This window comes from Mobula hypostoma, chromosome 8 (assembly GCF_963921235.1).
Source record: "Mobula hypostoma chromosome 8, sMobHyp1.1, whole genome shotgun sequence".
Taxonomy (NCBI): domain Eukaryota; kingdom Metazoa; phylum Chordata; class Chondrichthyes; order Myliobatiformes; family Myliobatidae; genus Mobula; species Mobula hypostoma.
In genome coordinates, this window is record NC_086104.1 from 127,884,877 (window position 1) to 127,905,990 (window position 21,114).

Below are 21,114 nucleotides of genomic sequence, written 5' to 3' on the forward strand. Positions count from 1 at the left end.
GCTTTCTGTAGCTAGCTAAGAGTCTTCAATTCTTGTCCGGGGGATTTTCGCCCATTCTTCCTTGCAAAAGGCTTCTAGTTCTGTGAGATTCTTAAGGCCGTCTTGCATGCACTGCTCTTTTGAGGTCTATCCACAGATTTTCGATAATGTTTAGGTCGGGGGACTGTGAGGGCCATGGCAAAACCTTCAGCTTGTGCCTCTTGAGGTAGTCCATTGTGGATTTTGAGGTGTGTTTAGGATCATTATCCTATTGTAGAAGCCATCTTCTTTTCATCTTCAGCTTTTTTTTAAAAAAAAACAGACGGTGTGATGTTTGCTTCCAGAATTTGCTGGTATTTAATTGAATTCATTCTTCCCTCTACCAGTGAAATGTTCCCCGTGCCACTGGCTGCAACACAAGCCCAAAGCATGATAGATCCACCCCCGTACTTAACAGTTGGAGAGGTGTTTTTTCATGAAATTCTGCACCCTTTTTCCTCCAAACATAACTTCGCTCATTGAGGTCAAAAAGTTTTAATTTAACTTCATCAGTCCACAGGACTTATTTCCAAAATGCACCAGGCTTGTTTAGATGTTCCTTTGCAAACTTCTGACGCTGAATTTTGTGGTGAGGAAGCAGGAAAGGTTTTCTTCCGATGACTCTTCCATGAAGGTCACATTTGTGCAGGTGTCACTGCATAGTAGAACAGTGCACCACCACTCCAGAGTCTACTGAATCTTCCTGAAGGTCAAACGGGGTTTTGATTTGCCTTTCTAGCAATCCCACGAGCAGTCCTCTCGGAAAGTTTTCTTGGTCTTCCAGACCTCAACTTGACCTCCACCGTTCCTGTTAACTGCCATTTCTTAACTACATTACAAACTGAGGAAACGGCTACCTGAAAAAGCTTTGCTATCTTCTTATAGCCTTCTCCTGCTTTGTGGGCATCATTTATTTTAATTTTCAGAGTGCTAGGCAGCTGGTTAGAGAAGCCCATGGCTGCTGATCGTTGGGACAAGGTTTGAGGAGTCAGGGTATTTATAAAGCTTTGAAATTTGCATCACCTGGCCTTTCCTAACAATGACTGTGAATAAGCCATAGCCCTAACTAGCTAATTAAGGTTTGACACCTTGGTAAAAGTTATCTGAGAGCTCAAATCTCTTGGGGTGCCCAAACTTTTGCATGGTGCTCCTTTCCTTTTCTCCCCCACTCTAAAATTGTACAAAACAAAAATAATACACTAATCTTGCTTAAAACGTGGAAAAGAATGTTTCACCTTTAACTTTGACTTTTGGAGATCAGTTCATCTTCTACTCACTTAACTATTCACAGTAACAGAAATTTTGACCAGGGGTGCTCAAACTTTTGAAAGCCACTGTAAATAATATTGAAAGAATGCAGAGAAGATTTACAAGGATGTTGTTGGGATTTGAGGACCCAAGTTGTAGGAAAAGTTAAATAGGTTAGGAGTTTATTCCCTAGAATATAGACAACTGAGGGGAGATTTGATGGAGATTTGAGGGTTTAGATAGGGTAAATGCAAACAGGTTTTTTCCCCTCACTGAAGTTGGGTGAGAATACAACTAAAGGTTATGGATAAGAGTGGAAGGTGAAAAGTTTAAAGGGAACAAGAAGGGGAAATTCTTCACTCAGAGTGTGGTGAGCGTGTGGAACATGCTGCCACTTCAAGTAGTGAATGCGGGTAGATTTCAACATTCAAGAGAAATTTAGGTAAGTACATGGATGAGAGGGGTATGAAGGGTGATGCTCCAGGTACAGTTCGATGGGACTAGGCAGATTAACGGTTTGGCACAGACTATAATACCAGTAGGTATAGGGCATTCGGCTCAAAGAGCCTGTTCCATTTCATCATGGTTGATCCAATGTTTTTCTCAGCCCGAATCTCCTGCCTTCTCCCCATATCCTTTTTTGCCCTGACCGATCAAGAATTTAACAACCTCCGCTTTAAATATACCCAGTGACTTGGCCTCCGCAAAGAATTCCACAGATTCACCCCTCACTGGCTAAAGAAATTTCTGACCTCCGTTCTAAAAGAACGCAACTATATTCTGAAGCCACAACCTCTGGTCTTAGACTCTCCCACCATAGGAAACATCCTCTCCACATCCACTCTATCAAGGCCTTTCATCATTCAATAGGTTTCAATGAGGTCACCCCTCAGTCTTCTGAATTCCAGTGAATACAGGCCCAGAGCCATCAAACGCTCTTCATATGACAAGCCATTCAATCCTGGAATCATTTTCGTGAGTCTCTTTGAACCTTCTATTTCAGCATATCCTTTCTAGATGAGGGGCCCTAACCTGCTTACAATACTCCAAGTGAGGTCTCACCAGTTCTTTATAAAGTTTCAACACTACATCCTTGCTTTTATATTCTAAACGTCTTGAAATAAATGCCAACATTACATTTGCCTTCCTTAACACAGATTCAATCTGCAAATTAACCTGTAGGGAATCCTGCACAAGAACTCGCCTTTCCATCTCAGTTTTTTGTATTTTCTCTCCATTTAGAAAATAGTCAAGTCTTTCCCTTTCTTCTACCAAAGTGCATGACCATACACTTCCCAACACAATATTCCATCTGTCATTTCTTCGTCCATTCTCCTAATCTATTCAAGTCTTTCTGCAGCTTCTCTACTTCCTCAAAACTACCTGCCCCTCCACCTATCTTCATAATGTCTGCAAACTTTTCAACAAAGTGATCAATTCCTTCATCAAAATCACTGGCATATGACATAAAAAGAAGTAGTCCCAACACAGACCCTGTGGAACTCCACTAGGCACCGGCAGCCAGTCAGAAAAGGCTGCCTTTATTCCCACTCTTAGCCTCCTGCCAAACAGTCATTGCTTTATCCTTGCTAGAATCTTTCCTGTAATACTGTGGGCTCATAGCTTGTTAAGCAGCCTCATGTGTAGCACCTTGTCAAAGGCCTTCTGAATATCCACGTACACATCAACCAATGCTCATAGCCAGCTCTGACGTCGTAAAAACTGTGGTCTGCCAGTCACGCAGTCCATTATCCAGGATACAATAGAACTGCCAACCTACATTGAATGGAGCTTTCACCCAGCAATGAGGACTGCATGGTATTGAAGGCACTTGGGAAATCAATAAATAAGATCCTCACAGTGCTGCCCTGCTTATCCAAATGGGAGAAGGTTCTGTTCAGCAGGGAGATGACAGCATCGTCAACTCCAATGTGCTCCTGGTAGGGAAACTGCTGGGGATCAAGGGCTGATCTGACCAGGGGTTGGCGATGAGCTAGGACCAGCTTCTCTAGGGTCAGGGCCACTGGACGGTGGTCATTCAAGACTTTCAGTTGGCCCTTCTTGGGTACTGGGACCACACATGACGTTTTCCACATAGTTGGTACACTTTCCAGGCTGAGACTGAGATTGAAAATGCACTGGAGAACTCCACACAGCTGCTCAGCACACTCCTTCAGGACCCTGGCGTTCATACTGTCCGGTCCCAATGCTTTGCCAAGTCTGAGTTTCCCCAGAGCCCCTGTCACCTGCTCAGAAGTGAAGGTGAGTCCATGATGACTGGGAAATTGGTGGAAGGTGGGGGCTGGGAGTAGGTGAAGATTGGGACGATAGCAGTTGGTATGTGGAGGTGTGGATGGTAGGTGTAAGGCAAGGAAGGGATGTAGACAGTGGTAGCCTGTGTTGAATTGGAGGGGAGGAGGGGAGGCATTGGAGTTGAAACAGCATTAGGTGCCTCTGCACCTGGACTGGTGTGCTGAGTTGGAGTGTGAATAGGAGGGCCATTGTCAAACCTATTGAAGAACTGGTTTAACTCATTAGCTGCATTCCCAGGCTCTACAGCTAGGCTGATTGAAGCCAGTGATGTTCCTCGTGCCTCTCCAGACCTCCCGTGTGCTACTCTGCCCAAGTGTGGTCTCCAGTTCTCTTCTGTATTCCTCTTTAGCCACCTTGATCTTCTCCTTTTGCTCCCTCTGCACGTTTGAAATCCACACATCACCCGCCCCCCCACACTACCTCCCGATCTAAGGGTTTTCTTTTTGTGGTTGAGAAGAGCCTTTGGATCACAAGATGGACTCTGACTTCACAAACTACCTCGGCTTTGCACCTTATTATCTGCCTGTTCTGCACATTCTCTGGAACTGTTTCACTTTACCCTGTCTTCTCTTGTTGCGTTTCCCTTGAACTATCTCAACGCACAGTTCTAATGAAATGATCTCTATGGATTGCATGCAAAACCAAGTTTTACACGTTTCAAGAACAGGCCAATTTACCCACAATGCCACCTACCTTTTGTGTCATCTGCAAACAAACGAACCAACCCATCTATGTTCTCAGCCGTCATTTGTATACATCACAGAATACATATCCAATCAAGCTAGTCCCACTTGTAAGCATTTGGCCCGTATCATTCTAAACTTTTCCTATCTATGTACCTGCCCGACTGTTCTTCACAAGCTGGTATTGAACCTGCGTCAACCACTTACTGTGGCAGCTGTCTCCAACACCGACCACCCTCCAATATGGAAAAAAAATCTGGTACACCTCTATTAGATCAGCATCTGTGCTCAAGGAAAATAATCCAAGCCTGTCCAATGCACCCAACTGATCACAGTGCAGCCATCAGCAAATATCTGGACTGAGGATAAGCAATTCTAAGTGTAAGACACACATTCACTGTCTACAGCTGCTAAATCCCAACACTCATGTTTTACAGATTCTTTGAAACCTGAACCAAAACAAATATTGCATTGTGTCAAGATCTCAAAGCCGTCTTCAATCCCACCCGGCGGTTTTATTTAAAGTTCAATTCCTGGAGCCGGGAGGAACCAACATGTTAAGTCAATGACATGATGTACAATGACATGAGGCAGCCAGAGATTAGATGTTTCCAGAATCGGGTTTATTATCACCTGTATGTGTCGTGAAATTGTTAACTTAGCAGCAGCAGTTCAATGCAATATGTGATAATAGAGATAGAAAAATAAATAAATAACCAAGTAAATCAATCTCAGCCGGCTGGTGGCATAGCGGCATCAGCGCTGGACTTTGGAGTGAAGGTTCCCCAGTTTGAATCCAGCCGGCTCCCTTGCAGCGCTTTCCATCCGTGCTGGGTTGAGTGTCGAGCTAGCAACTCGGCCTCGTAAAAATAAGAAAGCCTGCTTTAAAAAAAAACGCCATCATGACAGCGTCCCGATGACTCCACTCGGAGTTAAGGGCTTTCTTCTTCTTCTTCTAAATCAATCACAGTCAGTATATGTATTGTGAACAGATTAAAAGTAGTGCAAAAAACAGAAATATATTTTTAAAAAGAAATAAGTGAGGTAGTGTTCATGGACTCAATGTCCATTTAGGAATCGGATGACAGAGGGGAAGAAGCTGTTCCTGAATTGCTGAGTGTGTGCCTTCAGGTTTCTGCACCTCCATCCTGAGAAACAATGAGAATGAGAAGAGGGCATATCCTGGGTGCTGGAATCCTTAATGATGGATGCCACTTTTCTGAGGATCCGTTCCTTGAAGGTGTCTTGGATACCATGGCAACTAGTGCCCATGATGGAAGCTGAGTGATCTTACAATTTCCTGCAGCTTCTTTTGGTCCTGTGCAGTAGCACCACCCCGTCTCCCCAGCACCCCCATACCAAACAGTGATGCAGCCTGTCAGAATGCTCTCCACAGTACATCTATAGAAGTTTTTGAATGTTTTAGGTGACAAACAGAATTTCTTCAGGTTGTTACATACTTCATGGGTATCTTGTGACTGTCTTATGAGGATGATGTAATGGTCTTGCGGAGGTCACATGATGTAATTTTCCCACCGATGTGAGGTCACGTGATGACCTGTTCTCACCAGGTATATAAGGGCAGATCCCTGGTGACGCAGTTAGTTTCAGTTTAAATCGTCAGTCAGATACTCCGCATTGCTGCGTATTTGACCCATGACACTGTTTAGTTTTAGAATGGAGTTTTACTCTCTATTGTAAGGTACAGAAGTGTTGGGCCAGCAGATTCACCAATAGCTGCCACCTTTGTTGGTGTACCTTTTCAGTAGTATTGGAGAGTGAAGACATTACTAAGGTATGGAACCTGAAGGAGTCGAGTAAAGCTGAATTCGTTCGGCGGTATCGGAGAGGAACCACCATTATTGAATCTTCGTTCAAGAAAGAGTGATCTGCATGAGATAACTTCTGCTAAAGCAGAAAAGGTTGTGCAGTGTCTATTCTACAGAGGAAAAGGTCAGTTCCTTTAAACCGTTTTATTTCCATCGTCATGAATCCTACGGACAAGGCAGGTTCCGGCTGGGATCAGCAGTAACATCAAGTCTTCGAGGAATTCTTTACTTCAGGGAAGTCTCTCCTAATTGACTGTATAAATCTCTTGAACTTTCAAATTTACCATTCTAAGAACTGTGTTCTAATTTACCACTTTAAGACTGTGTTCACATTTACCGCTTTAAGAACTAGTACTGAGTTTGGCGGTTTGTTAAATGGCTGCATAGCAGTTTACTTTCGGTTAAGGTTTTTGTTTGTTTATCTTTTCACTAATGTTGAGCAGAGTTTAATAAATGTTTATTTGTTTATAAAACCTGACTCATTTCTATATTCATTGTTGCTGGTCACGTGACAAGGTATTAATGATTCAGGTATCAGTGATATATTCCAAAAAAAAATTGAAACAAATGGGCACTGACACCATTTGTCAGACACTTTCCCAATGAAGCAGGGCTGCCCTTTTAGTGATGCCTTTTTGACTTTGTCAGTCCTTTTGATAACACAGGATACCTTGAATCCATGACCCATTCTGAGATTAGATTCTGATTCAATGAACTTTTGATGACATCTCCAAAAAATCATGCACAACAATGGAACAGCAAGTGATTGTTGAACTTACGTGATGTATTTATTGTAAAGCACAAACGCACTTTCCAAATTGCCTTCATCCATGTAAACTGAAGCCATGCGAATTATTTCAACCCCAGAACGGAAGTACCTCCGCAAAGGCATGTCATCATTTACATCCACAGAACTCCCCTTCTTGGTGAGGGCCCGCACACGCTCCTCAGGACATAAGCTTACATCAGAGTGTTCTGGCATCGCAAGTGACCCAGTCTACTGGAAAGAAAGAGCAACAAATCACTAAGTAATTAGCATTTAAAGACCTGGAAAAGTCAACTCTATCTTTTTGGTCTTCTGAAAGAAGCACTTGGATTCATCTGGAGAGAAAAAGAAAATGACATAGGTGATCTTATCTTCTGCACCTTCATAACATCTGGAACCAGGGCTTCTGATCTCTTCAACCACAACCTGTTGACCTGCTCAATGCACACTAGACAGATGTCAAAACTTCAAAAAGCATACAGAACTGAGTTTCTAAAGTTTGAGGGACTAAAATTACAGGGTTAGACTGGAGATACTACTCTTGGGCCTATCATGTGTGAAGCCAAGCAGAGCTACAGAACGGATGATGTTAATGAGAGAGATAATGAGAGACAACGGAGAGTCATTCAAAATGCTAATAAGAGAGAAGAGAGAGATAACCAGAGACAACAGCGAGAGAGTCACAAATTCAGTACGTTGGCATCTGCCACAAACAGTTTGCTTTGAACCTGAACTGTTCATTAACAATCCTGCTGAGACAATAGGAAATATGAAGTTTGATGGACAGGTGATACCCCATCAGGGGGATAAAAATAGTGGGTTTGCTAAGGCACAACACACACGCCACGAGACCCTGGAAAGAGCATTGTGCCCCACAAGTTGGTGGGAGTTTGGAGGACTGATTCGCGGGAATCGGTCAGAGGCTCACAGGGTGTAAAGGTACGACCGGTGGGGACCTGTTGTGTGTCCTCCCTTGCCTGGGTGCCGGGTTCACCATGGAAGAACGGTCGCATCCGGAATGAAGGGGTCACAGTTGGTGACCACAGCTGGATCAAAAGGCATCAAAAGGTTTGCCTGAAACCTCAAATGTATCTCTCACTCTCTCTCTCTCTCCAATGGTACAACAACAGCGATTACTTTGAACTACACTAGACTAAACTGAACTCTGCTTCACCTTAAGACTGATCATTTTACCCCTCGACTGCGGTAGAGCTTGGTTGATTCCTATTACCCTATTTCTGTGTATATGTGTGTACTATCATTGCTAACCTGTTACATTTATATCCTTGCGGTTAGTGTACTGTATTACTTATTTTTGTTAGTAAAACTTTATTAGTTTCTAGTAATCACAGACTCCAACGGGTGTTCCATTTCTGCTGGTTTGACAACCCAGTTACGGGGTACGTAACAGGCCAAAGAAGATTGCAAGGAGATCTGATGGGAGGATTTGAAATCACAGTGGACAGAGAGAGCAGATGGATAGATATGGTTCCCCTTTGTGGAGGGGTCAACAATCAGGGAGGAGGCACAAAAGGACCAGAGAAAATTCTACAGTCTCCTGTAAATATCTACCCGCGCATCCACATTCAAGGACCCTCAGAATCTTCACATCAGAAAGTCCAAATCCACCACGTATGACCCAAGTATCACTTCAGGTCCGATAAACCTGCAATCTGCTTCTACCAACATTCTTCTTTGTGAGTAAGGACAACAGCTCTTTAAACTGAATTTAAGAAAATGAAGCTTAGCTCTCTTACTGCTGTACTTCGGTCTACCAAACTAAACACATACTGAATTTGTATTTGAATCTCAGGTTGTATATTGAGTACATTCTCTGATACTGTATTACATTGAACAATAATATTGTCATCTTTCCTTATCACTTGATTTTGATGTAGCCTTTTGCTAGTCCAAGTCTCTCTGTAACTCAAGCTTTGCAATTTAAAATAAAATACTACAGCTAAAGAGAAACATTTTCATATTTTCTCACTCCATTTGCCAGATCTTTGCAACTCACCTAACCTTTCTATACGCCTTTATAGCTTCGTCCACAACTTGCTTTCTTATCTATACTTCCGTTATTAACTAAATTGATCACCAGACCTCCAAATAATTTATGCAAATTGAAAAGATCAGGCTACATCACCACTCATAACATCCTCAAAACTGGAGAAAGGCAGCACTTAGTTATCTGTGCATCAGCCAATTGTCCACCCACACCAATACCTTACTTCTAACACCACGAGCTTTGATTTTAATTTTCCACAATGCGGCACCTCATCCAATTTCCTCTGGGAATCTACATATACTACCGCTATCCATTACTGGCCACCGGCTTGGACTACGTGGAATGAGTAACTTTTTAAATCCTACAGACATTGATAGAAACTCTTACCATTTGTTTCTAGATTTGCAGCTAGCTTTATCTCCTCTAATCTTTGCACCCTTATACTTTTAACCTCTCCTTTTTTTGGTTTTTCTTTACATCCTGTCTGATCTTCCACCTGGCCACCCATTTTTTTATGCATGCTCGTTTTGAATCTATCATTAGCTTTAAAACCTTCAATAACCACTACTGGAACGTCCACCACACAGGGTTTTCAGAGTTCGAGTGGAACCTACCCTGACTTAAAATGGCGTACAGGGTTTATTGATCGAATGTGTACAAAGTCAGTCTAATTCTACAGTTTTTCCCCTTTGACAGAAGTGTACAAGATGGTAAGAGGCAAACGAGAGTGGACAGCCAGCGTCTTTTCCCCCAAATGTAAATGGCTAATACGAAAGGACAACTCTGTAAGGTGATTGGTGGAAATTCTAGGAAGCAGGTCAGGGAGGGCAGGATGTCTGAGGTAGGATATTTACAGAGTGGCAGGCACATGGAATGCATTCCCCGGGTAAATTAGGCAGATTTAAGAGACTCTTAGATGGGAACACAGATGAAAGCAAAATGGAGGGCTATGTGGGAGGAAATGGTTATACTGATCTTGGAGTAGGTTAAAAGGTTGGCACAACATAGTACCTCATTATCACCAGTTTAGCGAGCAGAGCGGCGGACACCCCTGCTGAAACCCGGAGGAAAACACACAGAGGATGCAGAGGGGGATCACAAGGCCGAGGAAAGAGGACCGGGTCGAGACAACAGAGACTTTTGGAGAAGAGGAGTTCGGTGGGTAATACCGTTCTGCCTGACCGGAAGTGCACTGAGAGCGGTAAGCGTAAAGGAGTTGGGTGCTTACTGATCTGGTTAACAACGGATGGTGCAATCCGGGGCATATTACAATCGAGGAACATGTTTGCAGACTGGATATTAAACTTTTTACTGTTGGACTTCGGCCACATTCCACCGTGATACAACACTTGGCGGCACGGGAGGTCGTTCCCGCCTGTGGCCATCGAACATGCAGCTCCTCCTGTGAAGGGTCAGACACCCTGAGCCAAATAGACTGGTCCTGGACGTATTTTCCATCTGGCATAGTTTGCATTTTGTTGTTTGATTGTTGGGGGATTTTTGTATTGCTATATTTCCGCTCTCTTCTTGGTTGGTGCGGCTGTAACGAAACCAAATTTCCCTCGGGATTAATAAAGTATATCTATCTATCTATACCCCTCCATGTTCAATCCATAGTTATGATCAATAACTATTGGAATGAAGTTATTTGAATAGTAATGCTATAACTATTGCTATTGTAAGCAACTATATTAACGGCCCAGACTTGGGGTGCAAGCCACAATTTCTAGATTTGCAGAAGGGATAAAGCCATGAACTTCAAAGAGAACAGTGATGCAACTGTAAAAGGTTGGGAGAATGCACAGACTTTGTGGTAAGATTGCATTTAATGTAAAGAGATTACTTCTGGTTGGAAGAATGAGCAGAAGCTGTATGATACAAGATACTTCTCTGGAAAGGTGTGAGAGAGGAACCTGGAGTCCCAGCTGAAAAGGGCAAGTTAGATTGACAAGATGTGATCAACACAGGACTGCACTATCAAAAGCAAGGAAGCCACACTGAAACTGTACTAATTGTGCCCAAATCTCAACTGCAGCAATGCAACCAATTCAGGCCAGCTCAATATCAGGGAAGATTGTGAAGACACAAGGCAGAGTAGAGAAAAGATGTGAGACTGACAGGGAGCAGAGTTATAAGATGCTGCAAAATGCGACACGATGAGGGGTCTGGCTCGGGTGTGATGAGAGAGATACAAGATAAGGGGGTCAGAAATAAGATGACACTCGGCAAACAAGCGTTTCACTGCTGGAAAGCAGGATTCAGTCAGTGCCTGCAGACACAGGTTGTGGATGAGCGGCTCACACACACAGACCGATCAGCAAGGGCACCGAGCAGGGGCCAGGGAGCTGCCCCCCGGCATACAGCCAGCAGCAGCTCCAGCACACTGGGCCCAGCGCTGACCGTGTCGGCAGCAGCGAGCGGGGCCTAGCCACGATCGCCGGGTGACGTGAGCGGGGTTCGTGCCGCGTTCCGAGAACGGGGACAACGCCCCTCAGGGAAGCCGATCACGGCGCCCACTGCCGAGGCCCGAAGACAAACACCGAGGCTATCCTAACTTACCGCCCACCCGGCGCTTCACTGCCGACTGCGGGGATCAGGATCCAACTAGGCCGCAACCTCCACCAATCACAACTTTCCCCGGCTCTTTCCACGCCCGGACCTCCGACCATTCAGAACCCCGAACCCGCAGCTTCCGCATCCTTGACTAATCAGCACACGCTACCGACCGGTAACCAATCACGACTCGCGGAATCCGCCCACTGATAGTCACAAGCACCCAATCAGCTTCCTCCACTCGGAAGAGGCGAAGTCAGCATGTCTAGTGTCAGTGCTCCCGGCTGTACGGGGTTTATAGAACATAGAATAGTACAGCACAGTACAGGCCCTTCGGCCCGCAATGTTGTGCCGACCCTCAAACCCTGCCTCCCGTATAAGCCCCCACCTTAAATTCCTCCATATACCTGTCTAGTAGTCTCTTAAACTTCACTAGTGTATCTGCCTCCACCACTGACTCAGGCAGTGCATTCCACACACCAACCACTCTCTGAGTAAAAAACCTTCCTCTAATATCCCCCTTGAACTTCCCACCCCTTACCTTAAAGCCATGTCCTCTTGTATTGAGCAGTGGTGCCCTGGGGAAGAGGCACGGGCAATCCACTCTATCTATTCCTCTTATTATCTTGTACACCTCTATCATGTCTCCTCTCATCCTCCTTCTCTCCAAAGAGTAAAGCCCTAGCTCCCTTAATCTCTGATCATAATGCATACTTTCTAAACCAGGCAGCATCCTGGTAAATCTCCTCTGTGCCCTTTCCAATGCTTCCACATCCTTCCTATAGTGAGGTGACCAGAACTGGACACAGTACTCCAAGTGTGGCATAACCAGAGTTTTATAGAGCTGCATCATTACATCACGACTCTTAAACTCTCCCTCGGCTTATGAAAGCTAACACCCCATAAGCTTTCTTAACTACCCTATCCACCTGTGAGGCAACTTTCAGGGATCTGTGGACATGTACCCCGAGATCCCTCTGCTCCTCCACACTATCAAGTATCCTGCCACTTACTTTGTACTCTGCCTTGGAGTTTGTCCTTCCAAAGTATACCACCTCACACTTCTCCGGGTTGAACTCCATCTGCCACTTCTCAGCCCACTTCTGCATCCTATCAATGTCTCTCTGCAATCTTTGACAATCCTCTACACTATCTACAACACCACCAACCTTTGTGTCGTCTGCAAACTTGCCAACCCACCCTTCTACCCCCACATCCAGGTCGTTAATAAAAATCACGAGAAGTAGAGGTCCCAGAACAGATCCTTGTGGGACACCACTAGTCACAATCCTCCAATCTGAATGTACTCCCTCCACCCTCTGCCTTCTGCAGGCAAGCCAATTCTGAATCCACTTGGCCAAACTTCCCTGGATCCCATGCCTTCTAACTTTCTGAATAAGCCTACCCTGTGGTACCTCGTCAAATGCCTTACTAAAATCCATATAGATCACATCCACTGCACTACCCTCATCTATATGCCTGGTCATCTCCTCAAAGAACTCTATCAGGCTTGTTAGACACGATCTGCCCTTCACAAAGCCATGCTGACTGTCCCTGATCAGACCATGATTCTCTAAATGCCTATAGATCCTATCTCTAAGAATCTTTTCCAACAGCTTTCCCACCACAGATGTAAGGCTCACTGGTCTATAATTACCCGGACTATCCCTACTACCTTTTTTTGAACAAGGGAACAACATTCGCCTCCCTCCAATCCTCCGGTACCATTCCCGTGGACAACGAGGACATAAAGATCCTAGCCAGAGGCTCAGCAATCTCTTCTCTCGCCTCCTGGAGCAGCCTGGGGAATATTCCGTCAGGCCCTGGGGACTTATCTGTCCTAATGTATTTTAACAACTCCAACACCTCCTCTCCCTTAATATCAACATGCTCCAGAACATCAACCTCACTCGTATTGTCCTCACCATCATCAAGTTCCCTCTCATTGGTGAATACCGAAGAGAAGTATTCATTGAGGACCTCACTCACTTCCACAGCCTCTAGGCACATCTTCCCACCTTTATCTCTAATTGGTCCTACCTTCACTCCTGTCATCCTTTTTTTCTTCACATAATTGAAGAATGCCTTGGGGTTTTCCTTTACCCTACTTGCCAAGGCCTTCTCATGCCCCCTTCTTGCTCTTCTCAGCCCCTTCTTAAGCTCCTTTCTTGCTTCCCTATATTCCTCAATAGACCCATCTGATCCCTGCTTCCTAAACCTCATATATGCTGCCTCCTTCCACCTGACCAGATTTTCCACCTCACTTGTCACCCATGGTTCCTTCACCCTACCATTCTTTACCTTCCTCACCGGGACAAATTTATCCCTTACATCCCGCAAGAGATCTCTAAACATCAACCACATGTCCATAGTACATTTCCCTGCAAAAACATCATCCCAGTTCACACCCGCAAGTTCTAGCCTTATAGCCTCATAACTTGTCTTTCCCCAATTAAAAATTTTCCTGTCCTCTTTGATTCTATCCTTTTCCATGATAATTATAAAGGCCAGGGAGCGATGGTCACTGTCCCCCAGATGCTCACCCACTGAGAGATCTGTGACCTGACCCGGTTCATTACCTAGTACTAGATCTAGTATGGCATTACCCCTGGTCGGCCTGTCCACATACTGTGACAGGAATCCATCCTGGACACACTTAACAAATTCTGCCCCATCTAAACCCTTGGAACTAATCAGGTGCCAATCTTAGTTAAAGTCACCCATGATAACAACACTGTTATTTTTACACCTTTCCAAAATCTGCCTCCCAATCTGCTCCTCTGTATCTCTGCTGCTACCAGGGGGTCTATAGAATACCCCCAGTAGAGTAACTGCTCCCTTCCTGTTCCTGACTTCCACCCATACTGACTCAAAAGAGGATCCTGCTACATTACCCACCCTTTCTGTAGCTGTAATAGTATCCCTGACCAGTAATGCCACCCCTCCTCCCCTTTTTCCGCCCTCTCTATCTCTTTTAAAGCACTGAAATCCAGGAATATTGAGAATCCATTCCTGCCCTGCTGCCAGCCAAGTTTCTGTAATGGCCACTCCATCATAATTCCATGTATGTATCCAAGCTCTCAGTTCATCACCTTTGTTCCTGATGCTTCTTGCATTGAGATACACACATTTCAGCCCTTCTACCTTACTGTCTTTACACTGTTTATTCTGCTTCTCTTTCCTCAAAGCCTCTCTGTATGTTAGATCTCCAACTCTCCCCCTGTTCCAGTGTGGGTGTAGGACCCAACATCCACAAGCCCGGCCTTGTGGACCTATCCCATCCCATTCTCTGCAGTTCCTGCCTTGGTCACATTTGTTCCGATGATGGGGCTTTCTGAAGCATCTGCATGATGGGATGGAGAGAGAACACCTCCCCATCTACACTGAGGGACCGGCTGTGGAGGGTTTTAAATTCTTGGCCGTTAACATACGAGGTGACCTGTCCTGAGCCCAATGCACAGATGCCTTTACATCGAATGCATTGGCTGGTTGACACATGATATGGTGCGGTAACTATAGTGCAAGGGAATATCAGAGGTGGCAGTGAGTAATGGTATGGAATCAATGGATGCGTCAAGGAGACAGACAACCAACTCCTGTACCGAATTTGTATTAGAGCCAAAGAAAAATACAGCACAGAAACACGCCCTTCGGCCCTTCTAGTCCATGCCGGACAATGTAAACTGCCTACTCCCATCGACCTGCACCGGGACCACACCCCTACCATCCATGTACCTATCTAAATTTCTCTTAAACGTTGAAATCGAGCTTACACACACAACTTGCGCTGGCAGCTCGTTGTTCCACAATCACAACTCTCTGACTGAGGAAGTTTACCCTCATGTTCCGCTTACACTTTTCACCCTTCACCCTTAACCCATGACCTCTAGTTGTAGTCCCACCCAATCTCTGTGGGAAAAAAGCCCGTTTACATTTACCTTATCTATACCCCTCATAATTTTGTATACATTATACTTTATTGTCGCCAAACAATTGATACTAAAATGTACAATCATCATAGCGATATTTGATTCTGCGCTTCCCACTCCCTGGATTAGAAATCAATAGTAAATATTAAACATTTAAATTATAAATCATAAATAGAAAATAGAAAAATGGAAAGTAACGTAGTGCAAAAAAACCAAGAGGCAGGTCCGGATATTTGGAGGGTACGGCCCAGATCCGGGTCAGGATCCGTTCAGCAGTCTTATCACAGTTGGAAAGAAGCTGTTCCCAAATCTGGCCGTACGAGTCTTCAAGCTCCTGAGCCTTCTCCCGGAGGGAAGAGGGACGAAAAGTGTGTTGGCTGGGTGGGTCGTGTCCTTGATTATCCTGGCAGCACTGCTCCGACAGCGTGCGGTGTAAAGTGAGTCCAAGGACGGAAGATTGGTTTGTGTGATGTGCTGGGCTGTGTTCATGATCTTCTGCAGCTTCTTTCAGTCTTGGACAGGACAACTTCCATACCAGGTTGTGATGCACCCTAGAAGAATGCTTTCTACGGTGCATCTATAAAAATTAGTGAGGGTTTTAGGGGACAGGCCAAATTTCTTTAGTTTTCTCAGGAAGTAAAGGCGCTGGTGGGCCTTCTTGGCGTGAACTCTGCTTGGTTGGACCAAGTCAGGTCATTTGTGATATTGACCCCGAGGAACTTAAAGCTTTTGACCTGTTCCACTTGTTCGACTGTTCGATCAAGTCTCCCTTCTATCTTCTATTTTCCAAGGAATGAAGTCTTAACCCGTGCAATCTTTCCTTATAACTCAGGCCCTCCAGCAACACCTTTGTAAAGTTTCTCTGTACTCTTTCAATCTTATTTACATCTTTCCTGTAGGTAGGTGACTAAAACTGCACACAATACTCCAAATTAGGCCCCACCAACGTCTTCAACATAACATACCATCTTCGCTAATCAATAAACACACACAAAATGCTGGAGGAATTCAGCAGGCCAGGCAGCATCTGTGGAAAAGAGTACAGTCGACATTTCGGGTTGAGACCCCTCATCAGGACTAGAGAAGAAAAAAGGTGAGGAGACAGAGTAAGAAGGTGGGGGGAGGGGAGGAAGAAGCACAAGGAGAAACTGGGAGATGGGGAGGGGTGAAGTAAAGAGCTGGGAAGTTGATTGGTGAAAGAGAGAGAGGACTGGAGAAAGGGAAATCTGATAGGAGACAGAAGGTCATGGGAGAAAGAAAAGGGAGAGGAGCACCAGAGGGAGGTGATGGGCAGGCAAGGCGATAAGGTGAAAGGGGAAAAAGGGAATGAGGAATGGTGAAGTGGGGGGGCATCACTGGAAGCTCGAGAAGTCGATGTTCATGCCATCAGGCTGGAGGCTACTCAGACAGAATATTAGGTGTTGCTCCTCCAACCTGGGTGTGGCCTCATCGTGACAGTGGAGGAGGCCATGAACTGACATATCAGAATGGGAATGGGACGTGGAATTAAAATGAGGGGGCACTGGAAGATCCCACTTTTTCTGATGGACAGAACGTAGGTGCTCGGCGAAGTGGTCTCCCATTCTATGTCGAGTCTCACTGATATACAGGAGGACACACCAGGAGCACCAGACCCTAACAGACTCATAGGTGAAGTGTGGCATCACCTGGAAGGACTCTGGATGGTAGTGAGGGAGGAGGTGCAAAGGCAGGAGTAGCACTGGTTCCGCTTGCAAGGATAAGTGCCAGGAGGGATATCAGTGGGGAGGGACGAATGGACTAGGGAGTTGTGTAGGGAGCGGTTCCTGTGGAAAGCAGAAAGTGGGGGGAAGGGAAAGATGTTTTTGGTGGCGGGATCCCGTTGGAGATGGCGGAGGTTACGGAGAATTTTGTGCTGGACGTGGAGGCTAGTGGGATGGTAGGTGAGGACAGGAGGAACCCTATCCCTGGTAGGGTGGCGGGAGGATGGGGTGAGAGCAGACGTGTGTGAAATGGAAGAGACACGGTTGAGGGCAGCGTTGATGGTGGAGGAATGGAAGCCCCTTTCTTTGAAGAAGGCATAGCGATTTCTCCTTCCAGTAAATGTTGTACCTTCCTCTAATCCCCACTTTAACCTTTTACCTCTTCTCACCTACCTATTACTTCCCTCGGGTTCCCTCCTGCTTCCCTTTCTCCTGTGGTCTATTCTCCTCTCCTATCAGATTTCCTCTTCTCCAACCCTTGACTTTTCTTCACCCATCACCTTCCAGCTAATCTCCTTCCCCTCTCCCCACCTTTTTATTCTGGCATCTTTCCCCTTCTTTCTCAGTCCGGAAGAAGGGTCTCGGCCTGAAATGTCGACTGTCGATTCACTTTCACAGTTGCTACCTGACATGCTGACTTCCTCCAGCCTCTTGGGTGTGTCCCTACCACTACCTTATCTTTCTTGCAACCTTTGGCGATCTCTCCAGAAACTTATTCCTTTAAATCTCACGGACTGTTGAGTGGTCTATAACACAATCTCATCAACGTGGTCATACCTTCCTTATTCCTTAGTTCCACTCAGAAAGCCTCACTAGACCAGTTCTCCAGTTTGTTCTGACTGAGCACTGCCACTACCTTTTCCCTGACTAATAGCGTCACCCCCTCCCCTTTTAATCCTTCCCGCTCTGTCGTGTCTAAAGCGGCTGAACCCTGGAATATTGAGCTGCCAGTCCTGCCTCTCCTGTAGCCAAGTCGCCCTGAGCTCATCTGCCTTTCCTACAATACTTCCTGCATTGAAATATACGCAGCTCAGGAGGGTCTTGGCCTGAAACGTCGACTGCGCCTCTTCCTATAGATGCTGCCTGGCCTGCTGCGTTCACCAGCAACTTTGATGTGTGTTGCTTGAATTTCCAGCATCTGCAGAATTCCTGTTGTTGGTTCCATGCTCTGATTCTTGACTTTGTCTGAAGTTTTAACATCTGTCTCCACAACCTCCCCCACCCCTCACAAAGCACACGCAAGCCTACCTGCTGGGCTATTAAGGATATTAGCCCCCTTCCAGCTCAGGTGCAAACTGTCCCTTCTCTACAGGGCTCCCCTTCCCTGGAAGTGAGCCCAATGATCCAAAAATTTGACGTCCTCCCTCCTACACCAATTCCTTAGCCATGTGTTAAACTGTATGATCTTCCTACTTCTAGCCTCACTAGCATATGGCAAGGGTAGCAATCCTGAGATCACAAACTTGTTTTTTTTAATATATTGTAAAATATTTTGCATTCATAAAAAAATCAAAATGTACGTACAGAACATTAATGTCAATATTTTCATCACAAGCAATATATTATCCGGCTTACACCATGCACACGCATAACTAATAGTTGGTGGGGTTTAACACAATTTACAGCAACTTCTTGTGCAGTGGTAGGAGGGCCTTAGACTATAATGAGCCTTCCTCGTGAAGCCTTTGCACTGGTTCCCTCAGCTTCAGCACATAATCCCACAATTTAGAATGTGCGACTTTGTAGACTAGAAATGAGGGCAACATCTTGATGGCTCTCTGGCAAAAGATGATGCTTGTCAGAGAGTGCGTCCTTTAAAACAGTTCATGCAGCGGGGAGCTGGGGCATGCAGTCCTTTCAGGTGCACACTGATACCCGGCTGTCTCTTCTCAGACATTCCTGCCAAACTTGCATTCAAGATGTCTGACAGACTCATTTCCATCCACAAACAAGAGAAAATCTGCAGACGCTGAAATACGAGCAACACACACAAAATGCGTGCTGCCTTCCACACGGGGCCGTCTCACCCCTATCCCCAGGGTGTAGGTTTTCTATGTTTCTAACTCAGCAGGCCAGGCAGCATCTATGGAAGAGTAAACAGTCGACGTTTCGGGCTGTCACCCTTCAATCCATCACAGGTATTCACAAGTCTCTCCAAATAATGATAACACTATCGACAGAGCAACACACACAAAATGCTGGAGGAACTCAGCAGGCCAGGTAGCATCTATGGAAAAAAGTACAATCGATGTCTCGGCCCAAAACGTTGACTGTACTTTTTTTTCCCATGGATGCTGCCTGGCCTGCTGAGTTCCATAAGACCATAAGATATAGGAGCAGAAGTAGGCCATTCAGCCCATTGAGTCTGCTCCGTCATTCAATCATGGGCTGAATCAATTCTTCCAGTCATCCCCACTCCCCTGGCTAGTCAAGAACCCATCTATCTCTGCCTTAAATACACCCAATGGCTTGGCCTCCACAGCCACTCGTGGCAACAAATTCCACAGATATACCATCCTCTGACTAAAGTAATTTCTCCGCAATTCTGTCCTCTCGAACTGAATGCTCTGTCTGTGTCCTTCCCTCTCCCACGCCAACTGGAACCTGTACCAAGAATCTTGCTGGCCTCGCTCTGGCTGCCGTCTGGTCCCTGGGAACCCAGCTCACTCTTCAGGGCGAGCAGCACCTCAGGTGAGGGGCTGGAGCTGGGCTTCTTCGATGGGACCCTCATGGCCAATGTGTTCCTTCGGGCATGCTCTGTATAGAAAATGACCCCATCTTCGTTCTCTGGCTTGGGTGCCGCATTTGGGCACCTCCTGCTATTTTTGGACGAGACGTAACTGCACTGTCTGAAGGGAGCATTCTTGTCCTCAAGGATGTGCTTGAGACAGAACTCCTGGTCCTCCGATTGGGGCTGCGAGCATGGGCCGTGGGAGAAACAAAGAAACACAGAAAACCTACAGCACAATACAGGCCCTCCGGCCCACAAAGCTGTGCTGGACATGTCCCTACCTTAGAAACTACAAGGCTTACCCATAGCCCTCTATTTTTCTAAGCTCCATGTACATATCCAAAAGTCTCTTAAAAGACCCTATTGTATCCGCCTCCACCACCGTTACCAGCAGCCCATTCCACGCACTCACCTCTCTCTGCGTAAAAAACTTACCCCTGACATTTCCTCTGTACCTACTCCCCAGCACCTTAAAACTATGCCCTCTCATGCTAACCACTTCAGCCCTGGGAAGAAGCCTCTGATTATCCACACGATCAATGCCTCTCATTATCTTGTACACCTCTATCAGGTCACCTCTCATCCTCTGTCGCTCCAAGGAGAAAAGGCCGAGTTCACTCAACCTATTTTCATAAGGCATGCTCCCCAATCCAGGCAACATCCTTGTAAATCTCTTCTGCACGTTTTCTATGTTTCCACGTCCTTCCTGTAGTGAGGCAACCAGAACTGAGCACAGTACTGCAAGTGGGGTCTGACCAGGGTCCTATATAGCTGCAACATTACCTCTCGGCTCTTGAACTCAATCCCAGGATTGATGAAGGCCAATGCACTGTATTCCTTCTTAACCACAGAGTCAACCTGCGCAGCAGCTTTGAGTGTCCTATGGACTTTGGACCCCAAGATTCCTCTGATCCTCCACACTGCCAAGAGTTCCTCCTGCATTTTGTGTGTGTTGCTTCATTTCCATTGCCTGGTTGGTCTGGTCAAAAGTATTCGTAGGACAAGTAGTCAGAAGGACAACATAAAATGTCACCGATATTCTGATGTTACCTAATAAAGCTGACAGAGAGGGCCCTTCCCAGAGAGCAGAATTGTGCAACGAGTTAAGATTAATTGGTGATCTCACAATGAATGCTTTCCAAAATAGATCCAGAAAAAAAACCATAGGGAGGGCTCCCCATCACTACTAACGTGAGAGTTGAAGCAAAAGCTAATAATTGACCAAGAGTACGTGGGAGGTCAGAGGGTTGGATAATGAATAATGAATGATTTAAATATTTTAAGGTAGGGAAGA

The 21,114-nt window shown here is 45.6% G+C and overlaps 1 protein-coding gene across 5 annotated transcripts in view; it reads right to left on the reverse strand.

Annotated features, from left to right (window-relative positions):
- Positions 1–20,749, reverse strand: part of LOC134350927 (STAM-binding protein-like) — an 83,778-nt gene extending 63,029 nt beyond the window's left edge. For 2 of the 5 annotated variants that reach the window (XR_010019030.1, XM_063056772.1), the window contains exons 1-2: positions 20,604–20,749; positions 6,871–7,088 (exon numbers count right to left, since the gene is read on the reverse strand). Coding sequence is in view for 4 of the 5 variants with exons in the window: in XM_063056772.1 (XP_062912842.1) it covers positions 6,871–7,073 (203 nt within the window). In the remaining variant the exon portion in view is untranslated. Of the gene's footprint in view, positions 1–6,870; positions 7,092–11,424; positions 11,562–20,603 lie in introns of those variants that run through there. The other 3 variants (XM_063056775.1, XM_063056774.1, XM_063056773.1) reach the window with 3 other exon arrangements.
- Positions 20,750–21,114: the final 365 nt, after the last annotated feature.